This window comes from Saccopteryx bilineata, chromosome 5, assembly GCF_036850765.1.
Source record: "Saccopteryx bilineata isolate mSacBil1 chromosome 5, mSacBil1_pri_phased_curated, whole genome shotgun sequence".
NCBI classification, from domain to species: Eukaryota; Metazoa; Chordata; class Mammalia; order Chiroptera; family Emballonuridae; genus Saccopteryx; species Saccopteryx bilineata.
Window position 1 is genome coordinate 266,215,603 of NC_089494.1, and position 9,331 is coordinate 266,224,933.

Genomic DNA, 9,331 nt, shown 5'->3' on the forward strand with positions numbered 1-9,331 from the left:
CCCGCGCTCCTCCTCCCCCACCCCTGCATCCACACTCACGCCCCATTCCCTAGCACCCTTGCCGACCCCTTTCCCGGGCTCCCTCCCCCTTTCCCCAGACTCGCCCCATCCTATCCCGCAACCCAACTCTCCCCCGGAGACCACCGAGCACCGCGCTCCTCTCTGCCCCGTTGCGCGTCACCCCTGCCTGCTAACTTCCTCAGGCTCCGTGGCTGCTGGCAAGCGGGTGGACCGGGAGCGCGGTCCCCGCCGGGGAAGCGTGGACGTGTCGGCACGGGAGGTGGGAGGTGTTGGGGGTGGGGCCTGGGGGGGCCTTGAGTGGAGAGTCCCGGGGTTGGGAGTGGTGTCGCCTAAGCGGCCACCCGAGAAAGGTGGAGAGACGCGCGGGGTACACCTCTCCTTGGGGAGGCTGCAGAGGGTCGTCCTAGGGGCTGCGGAGCCCGGGGGGCGGAGGAGGGCGGCGCCTGGGCCGAGAGCTCAGGGCCGCGGGCGGGGTGCCGTGAGCGGAGCGTCCTGTGAGGGGCGCCGCGGGCTGGGGAAGGGGCGCGCGCCCTGCGGATCTCTGCGCCGCATCGGTTCCCGGCGCGGGGCCGCGGCGGCGGCGGCGGGAGGCGGAGGATGCGGGCTCCGGCGGCGGCGCGGGCCCGGGAGGACGCGGGAGGATGAGGAGGAGGCCGGCGGTCCGGCCGCGCGGCGCCGGGAGGAAGCGCAGGCGGCGGGGGCGGCGGCGGGCGGCGGCGGGCGCGCGGGGTGCGGACCGGCTCGGGCGCGGAGGATGAAGTGGAGCGTCCGCGGGGCCTGCGCCGCGCTCTCCTCCTGCCTCCTGCTCGCCTGCGCGCTCAGCGCCGCCGCCGTCGGCCTCAAGTGCTTCTCGCTGGGCTCGGAGCTCCGCGGGGAGCCTTTCCGGCTGGGGGCGGCCGCCGGCGCCTTCTACTCGGGGCTGCTGCTGGCCGCCGGCCTCTCGTTGCTCGGCGCCGCCCTGCTCTGCTGCGGGCCCCGGGACGCGCCTCTCGCGGGGCCGGGGCCAAGCTCGGGGCTCGGGGTCCCCGCGCCCCCGGCAGACGCTCCAGAGGCCGCGTCGGGCGAGCCGGGGGCCGCGGTCGGGCCCCCGGGGCCGGTGAACAGCCAGAACCTGCTCCTGCTCGGCGTCCTTGTCTTCATGCTCGGGGTCCTCAGCGCCTTCGCGGGCGCCGTGATCGACGGCGACACCGTGTCCCTAGTGGAACGCAAGTACTCCCACTACTGCCTGCCGCCTCGCGCGCCGGCCGCGGCCCCAGGCCCTGCGGCCGCCGCCCCCGGACCGGCCCCGGGCGCGCCGCGCGCGCGCAGCACCCTGGACAGCGCCACGTCCGCCAAGTGCCGCCAGCTGAAGGACTACCAGCGCGGCCTGGTGCTCTCCACCGTCTTCAATGCGCTGGAGTGCCTCCTGGGCCTGCTCAGCCACCTGCTGGTCAAGAACTACCGGTCGTCGCAGGCCCGCCGCGGCCGGCGCGGCCGGCGGAGGGGAGGCCGGGCCCTGGCGCGGCCCCGCGGCGGCCTCGGGCTCCGCGCGCAGCCGCCAGCCTCCCGTGCGCGGCGTGGCCGGCGTGGCCGGCGGGGCCGGCGGCTGCAGCCGCGCCCGAGTGAAGCTTCTATCCTGTCTCCGGAGGAGTCGGACTTCACTGCCCCCGGGGACTGTGCGAGCTTCGTGGTGCACCAAGCGGTCTCCTACATCAACGTGGGCGTCTTCCACCCGTCGGACGAGGCGGGCGTGGAGGTGTGCTGCGGCGGGCACCCGTCCGTGGAGCTGCCGGGGTACGCGCCCTCGGACCCTGACCTCGATGCCTCCTACCCCTACTGCTGCCGGCCGCCCTGCGAGGCGGCGCGCCCCTGGGAGCCCAGCCGGGCCTGCTGAAGCGCTGGCCGACCCGGGACGGACGGCGCCCGCGCGCCTCCCCACACGCCACCGCAGCGGGTGGGGACCGGGGCTGTCGGGGCGCAAAGTCAGGACTCGCGTGGTGTCACATCTCCAGAGGCTGTCTGGCCCCGCGCCCCCCTCCGAGGCCTCCCCGCCACGAGACTGGTCCATCCAGTATTATCACTTCTGTGTCTGGGAGGTTCCTCTTCTTTTCTGTGTTCATATCCGGATTCCATTTTAAAGTTTACAATAAATGTTTGGGGTTAGCGCCCCCATCGCACTCCTTTTGGCAAGTCCGTTCCCTGGGGCGATGCTCCCAGGTCCCCGGGTAGGAGTTCACCGGGGCGAGCGAGGGTGATTCCTCCGGAAGGAAGACACCTCGCCTGACAGGACAGAAGGACCACTTCAGGAATGAAACACGTGAGAAGCACCCGACAGCAACACTTTGTACACGGATGTGCCTGCTTTTGTCAATACTTTCTTACTGTAAAGCTCCATAAACAGTGAAAATGTTTGGTAAATTTATTGCAATTTAAAATTGGTGAGTTCCTTTATTAAATTAATTGCTACGTTATTGGAGTTAGAGGGTATCTACACACAGATCAGTTTTTTGGGGGGAATTATTGAATTCATCAGACAGATGTGAACTCTAACAGTTGTAGAGTTCAGGTTGACTAAACCCAACTTCTTTTTGAAGTGAACTTTCTGTGCATACAAGGTCCCATACATGTCTTTTTTTGGAAACTGGTGATGAGGTTTCTACAGCAAAGCTGAGCTTATTTTTGGTTAAGACACATGAATAGCCCGGTTCTATTTTGGAAAATCACAGTCATAGTTTTTCTGGTAAAGATTATTTTTCTGTTGATTAATTCACTAATCTCATAATTTGAACATTATAACATTTCACTTAAAATGCATCCCTTAATTGATGTGAAGGTCATAGTTTTAAATCATTAGGCTATATGTGTGTGCATATTTATGCACACAGTATGAAATGAATTCCAAATGATGGTAAAGGAGATGGTGAGGTGAGGGTCCATCCAGTCTGGTTGGCTGGTTCAGAGTCAGGCAGGCCCAGAGTTGCAGGGGAAAGACGATTCTACTTCCACAAGCTGGAATTGTAGTGTCAGGCAGATATGCTCTTACTCTGAATTTGCCCAAAGGAGACGCCACCCTGACCAAAGGGTACATGACTCATGCCAGTCAAGGTGGGGTCACACCAGTGCTCTGCCCTTGAGGTGAGAAAAGCAGAAGAAATAATGTTTAATTTATTTATGGAGTTTGGGGTCCACTTCTAAATGTGAAAAAGTACCCAGATTTAGGGATGGAGGTGGAGTTCCCAAGTGCAGACTCTAGCATGAGACCTCTATCTCCCAGGAGTCCTGGCTTTGGCAGGTCACCTGGACTCTGGTGACCAAGGTCCCTGCCTGGCTGGGACCTGGTCGGGCTACCCAGCTGCAGAAGAGGCTGCTAGAGAGGAGTGGAGACCTGTTACCATTCAGCAGTGACAGACACGGCAGCCTGATGCTCAATTACTGTCAAACTCAGATATCTGATCAAAGAGGCAATGAGTCAATGTCCTCTCCTTGAGACACTGATGTCACCCAAGGAGACAGGGTCATTCATGTCCAGTTTCCTGGGTTCTCACCCACAGGTCTCTTCAGATGCTTGTCTATATTAGTTCTCTGGATGTAGCCAAGCTGAGGGCATAGACCAAGCAGTCCCCTACTTCACCTCTCCCCTGTCCCCATATCAACAGCCCACTGGCCATCAACCTAAAGTCAAATGTGATAAGTGGCAGCAAAAGTGCTTTAAAAGCATTTTTCCCATCTGCCTAAGCCGAACCAATCAGGCTCTGCGAGGCATCTCCTGCTTCCCAAGCAAGGCTTCTCAAAGCTGCCCAGCAGAGTTCCCAATGTGGACCCAAGGTGGGGGCGCAGGGCCTGGCCGGAGCACACATGGGAACATGGACATAAGACAGCGACCTCCCCAGACCCTTGTTCTCGGAGATATTTCATTTTACCCGATCTGTGCAGCTTGCATGTTAGATGCCTTATGAATCTCAGACTTGCATCAATATCAGTAGCCTCTCTAAAGTTTCAGACTTTTCTTGCAATGGAACAGAAGGCAGAGCTGATGGGCAGGCATGGTTGGTGCTGGAGCCAGCAGCATCCTTATGTCTGGGCGTCTGGCTGGGCATCAGGGAGTGTCTGGGCCCAGAGAGCTGCTGGGCCCCTAGTCAACTTCTATGTGACCAAAACACTCGGGGACATTTTTTAAAGACGTAAATGTTTCTAACTTCACAAATACTTTTCACCTCACTTTGTAGAGACTGATAGAATGATATGCGATACCAGGGTTTTATTTTTTTTAAATCTACAGGAAACAAAATCCCAAATAGCCCTAAGCTGAAGTTGTTCCCGAGACCAGCACCCAGGGAAATGGGGGAGATCATAGGTTTCCGAGCTGTTGTGTAACCAGGACCAGCCCCCTCGTGGCCCCGCTGGGCTCGTGAAAGTTATTCCATTCAATGCAGCGCTTGATTCGCACCCATTCCACTCTCTGAAAGTTTAAGTTACTTGTTTAGAATTGATTCTTTACGCTTTTTGGAAAATAATGTCAGTTTTTGGACCCTCCTTAGAATAGGTCTCATTCTACTCAGAATAATAATCAACTCTTGGTCTCGGCTCCACCAGGCCAAGAGTGTATCATTACGATGAAATACCAAAATTAAACACACTTTAGCATTTTTACATGGCTTAGTGCTGAGTTTGTAAGTTGTTATTTTAAATATAAAAGTTGTTTACTTTTAAGGGAATAATATAATTAAGAAAACACATGATGTGGTCACCACACAAACTACACTATCTGCAGGTAGACGGACAGACGCTCCCAAGGTCTCAGGCAGCCGGGTTCACATGCTCCTAAGAGGGAGTGCTCTGCCCTTGGCAACACAAATCTGAACCACACAACTGAATTTTTTTTACTAAAATTAAATTATATTTTTAAATTAAAAATCATTTAATTTAAAAAATAAGTCAAATTGGTGTTTATGGTAAAGATTGAACTGCTGGTGATTAATTTTTTTATTCCTGGCTGGTGCCATGACCCAGCACAGGCAGAAGCCTCAAACATGCACACAGACACACACACACAAGTGCACACCCACACACACAGAAGCACACATGCACACATACACAGGAGCACATACAAACACAAAACCACAGGTGTGCACACACACACATGTGCACAGCACACACTCATATACACACATGCGCACACACACACTGCCTCCTGGCCATGTCAGAGGGCCAGGCCAGCAGCCTTGCCCGGGGCACTCAGGACTCCAGTGGAGCCTGTCTGGAGGGGGGGCCTGGCTGTGGACTGCACACCCCTGCTGCAGCACCGTCGGACAGGGACACGTCTTGGAGGGTAGCTTGCTGGAGTGGAGCTGCCTGTTGGCCTGCACTCTCTGTCACAGCCAGGTGGCACAGGCTGGTGGGGTGCCCCCTCTGCTGGATGCCAGCACAGACCAGCACAGCAAACCGTGTTGGAGCTACACTGGGGTCAGGGTAAGTGGTGGGGGCCAGGCCTCTGGGTGGGTCCATGTGCACAGACATGTGTTTGTTTACTGCTGACCCTTGTGGTCACCTTCAGGTCCAGCTCCCCATCTGAACAAGGGCTGTGTACGTGCCACACTGTCCTGTGGTGCCCTCAAGGTTATTATTGCCCAAAAGCACTGTTTCTTACCGAGATGTGAACGAAAATCAATAAATGACAGGGACCTTAAGAAGATGAGTTTGGTATAGAATAGGTCTGCGCACCTATTTTTTAATAGGACAAAATGCCAATTGGTTTACTTTCCAAATGATCCAATGTCTTGGCTTCATTTGCTACTTTTCAGCACAGTAGTTGACAGGAACAAAACACCAACAAATTGGAAGAAGAAAGTTTAACTTAGGAAAATAGTAAGCATATATCATTATGTTCCTAATTTGAATTCAGCCAGTGCTGAAGACCCCAGGGCTGGTGCACCCCTGGCTTGGGCCGGTGTCACGTGTAGATGACGTCATTGTAGTTTCTTCAGACCAGGGTGGTTCATGAACCTAAATGCATCTGTCAGATGAACAGTCTTTAAAAAGCTCAAACATTAGGCCCTGGCTGAGGTGCTCAGTGGATAAAGCATCATCCAGGCACGCTGAGGTCATGGGTTTGATTCCATAGGTCAGGGTACATATGAGAAGCAACCAATGAGTAAATGACAAAATGGAACAATTAAATGGAACAACAAGTTAAGGGTTCTTTCTCTCCTTCCCTCCTTCCTTTCACTTCTCCTCTTGCTGTCTCTCAAATCAATGGAAACACTTTTTATTTATTTTATTTTTTGAGTGAGAGGAGGGGAGAGAGACAGACTCTTGCATGCACCCTGACCAGGATCCACCTAGCAACCCCATCTGGGGCCGATGTTTTAACCAATCAAGCTATCCTCAGCACCTGAGGCTAACACTCAAACAAATCGAGCCATTCACTGCAAGAGGGAGAGAAGGAGAGGAAGAGAAGCAGATGGTCACTTCTCCTGTGTGCTGTGACTGGGGTTCGACCCCAGGATGTCTGCATGCTGGGCTGATGCTCTATCCAGGGCCCCAGCCAGGGACTGGAAACATTTTTTAAAAAATCAAACATTAAAACTGATTGCCCAAAGAGAAAAACTTTCTGAAAACAAGTTACATTTGTAAATATTTTCAGATAACAGGCATAATGACAGAACTATTTTGCAAAGTCATACTGGCACATCGCCTTCCTCTCCGTGGCAGTTTGGGGCAGAAATGGCCTCATGATGAAAAACGAACTCCTCCTCCAGCTGGGAGGTCACAGTCAAAAGGCCGAAGGACCATGAGTTCACAGCCTCCCAGTAGAGTGCTGGCACTTTTTTCTTTTTGTCAAATCAGTATTCTGTTTTATAAGGATCACAGACATTGTGCAGAGGTGAGGAAGATAATGGTCCATGATGATATTCTTTCCTGTTTTCCCCAAAATTAAAAACTGACTATTTTCCATGAATCTGTACCCAAGTCATCCCAAACTTTTGACAGACGTGAGAACATTCTGCCCTGTATTCAAACATGCCAAATAATGCAGGACTTCTCTTCCTATGACCTCCCTCCTAACACAGGCTCTGTGGTCGCACCGTCAATGGCAGGGACCTCCGTTCGCCCCCCTAAAACCCTGTAGGCAGCAATGTGTGGTGTCCACAGTCTCTGTGAGTGCCACATGGGGCTGAATTTCTGCCAAGAGATGCGGGTCACAGTTGTTTATAGGAGCTTTATTCACAATTGCCAAAACTTGGAAGAAACCAAGGTGTCCCTCACTAGATGAATGGATAAAAATACACTGTGGTCCATCCAGACAACGGAATCTTACTCAGCACTAAAAGGAAATGAGCCATCAGGCCATGAAACCTTAAATGCGTATCCCTAAGTGAAAGAAACAATTTGAAGAGGCTTCACACTGTGTGATTCCAGTGATGTGACATCCTGGAAAAGGAAAAACTATTTAGATAGCGAAGTAATGAAAAAGAGAGGAAAAGAACATTCTCCTAAAAAAACCCTTTGAATGGGAAGGAAAGATCTGGAAAGACAAAGTGAAAACAGAAGAAAGGAAAAGAGGAAGGAGGGAAGAGGAAAGGGAAGGAGGGGAGCAGAGGGAGCAGGTCTGTGTGAGGGAAGGAAGTGGACGTGGCCCAGGTCACCAGCAGCCACGGCGGCAGAGGGACACTGCCAGTCCCAACGGCAACTCCGCCACAGAGGAATCTACAGGAGACGTCAAGAACTGACATTTAATTTTTATTTTTTTAAAATTTTTTATTTTTTTGTATTTTTCCAAAGCTGGAAACAGGGAGGCAGTCAGACAGACTCCCGCATGCGCCCGACCGGGATCCACCTGGCATGCCCACCAGGTGGCGATGCTCTGCCCATCTGGGGCGTCGCTCTGTTGCAACCAGAGCCATTCTAGCACCTGAGGCTGAGGCCATGGAGCCATCCTCAGCGCCCGGGCCAACTTTGCTCCAGTGGAGCCTTGGCTGCAGGAGGGGAAGAGGGAGACAGAAAGGAAGGAGAGGAGGGGTGGAGAAGCAGATGGGCGCTTCTCCTGTGTGCCCTGGCCGGGAATCGAATCTGGGACTCCTGCACGCCAGGCCGACGCTCTACCACTGAGCAAACCAGCCAGGGCCAGAAGTGACATTTAGAAAGCCCACATCCATGAATCCTCTTTTACAAAAACTCAGATAATAAAACAATTCTGTAGACAGAGGAAGGAAAGAAAAGAGTAAGCGGTGTGGCTGACCAGGCAGTAGCGCAGTGGTTAGAGCGTCGCTCTGGAATGCTGAGGACCCAGGTTCGAAACCTCAAGGTTGCCAATGAGTAAATGACATGATCCCATGGTTACTGGCTTAAGCAAAGGGTCACTCGCTCTGCTGGAGCTCCCCCATTAAGACACATATAAGAAAGCAATCAATGAACAACTAAGGTGCTGCAACGAAGAATTGATGCTTCTCATCTTTCTCCCTTCCCATCTGTCTGTCCATCTGTACCCCCCCCCCATCTCTCGCTTAAAAAAAAAAAAAGAAGAAGCAGTGTAGAAATAACTTCGGGGGGGGGGGGAGGAGGAGCTGCAAGCCATTTATCACAGAATCAAGCAGACCAGTTGTTAAGAGTCTAAAACAAAATATAGAATAAAATATATGTGTTATAAATGGTGATAATAAGGCCCTGGCCGGTTGGCTCAGCAGCGGAGCGGCGGCCTGGCGTGTGGGGGACCCGGGTTCAATTCCCAGCCAGGGCATATGGGAGAAGCGCCCATTTGCTTCTCCACCTCCTCCCCTCCTTCCTCTCTGTCTCTCTCTTCCCCTCCCGTAGCCAGGGCTCCATTGGAACAGGGATGGCCCGGGCGCTGGGGATGGCTCCTTGGCCTCTGCCCCAGGCGCTAGAGTGGCTCTGGTCGTGGTGGAGCAACGCCCCAGGGGGGCAGAGCATCGCCCCCTGGTGGGCATAGCATAGCCCCTGGTGGGCGTGCCGGGTGGATCCCGGTAGGGCGCATGCGGGAGTCTGTCTGACTGTCTCTCCCCATTTCCAGCTTCAGAAAAATACAAAAAAAAAAAAAAAAATGGTGATAATAACCCTATAAGAAATTTGGTGAGTGGGGGAAGGAAAAAAGAATGAGTGATGATTTTGTCATGTCTTACAGCAGGGGTCCATAGATATGGACTCAAATAGGAAAGAGTACTTAAGTTTTTAAATGAACACTTTAAAATCTCTTTGCTTAATTTGATAATATTTTATGAACTAATACTTTTTTTTAAAAGATTTAAAAATTTTATTTTATAGAAAGAGAGGGTTGGGGAGAGCAAGAAGTGTCAACTCTCAGTTGCTTCACTTA

At 53.3% G+C, this 9,331-nt stretch overlaps 1 protein-coding gene across 1 annotated transcript; it reads left to right on the forward strand.

The window, feature by feature from the left end:
* Nucleotides 1-753: 753 nt before the first annotated feature.
* TMEM271 (transmembrane protein 271) lies at nucleotides 754-2,351 on the forward strand. The gene has a single exon (XM_066280740.1). It carries the CDS (start codon nucleotides 776-778, stop codon nucleotides 1,892-1,894), a length of 1,119 nt encoding a protein of 372 aa, XP_066136837.1. The 5' UTR covers nucleotides 754-775; the 3' UTR covers nucleotides 1,895-2,351.
* Nucleotides 2,352-9,331: the final 6,980 nt, after the last annotated feature.

Excerpts from the sequence above, each read along its gene's own strand:
- TMEM271 (XM_066280740.1), top strand. The coding sequence starts at position 776 with ATGAAGTGGAGCGTCCGCGGGGCCTGCGCCGCGCTCTCCTCCTGCCTC.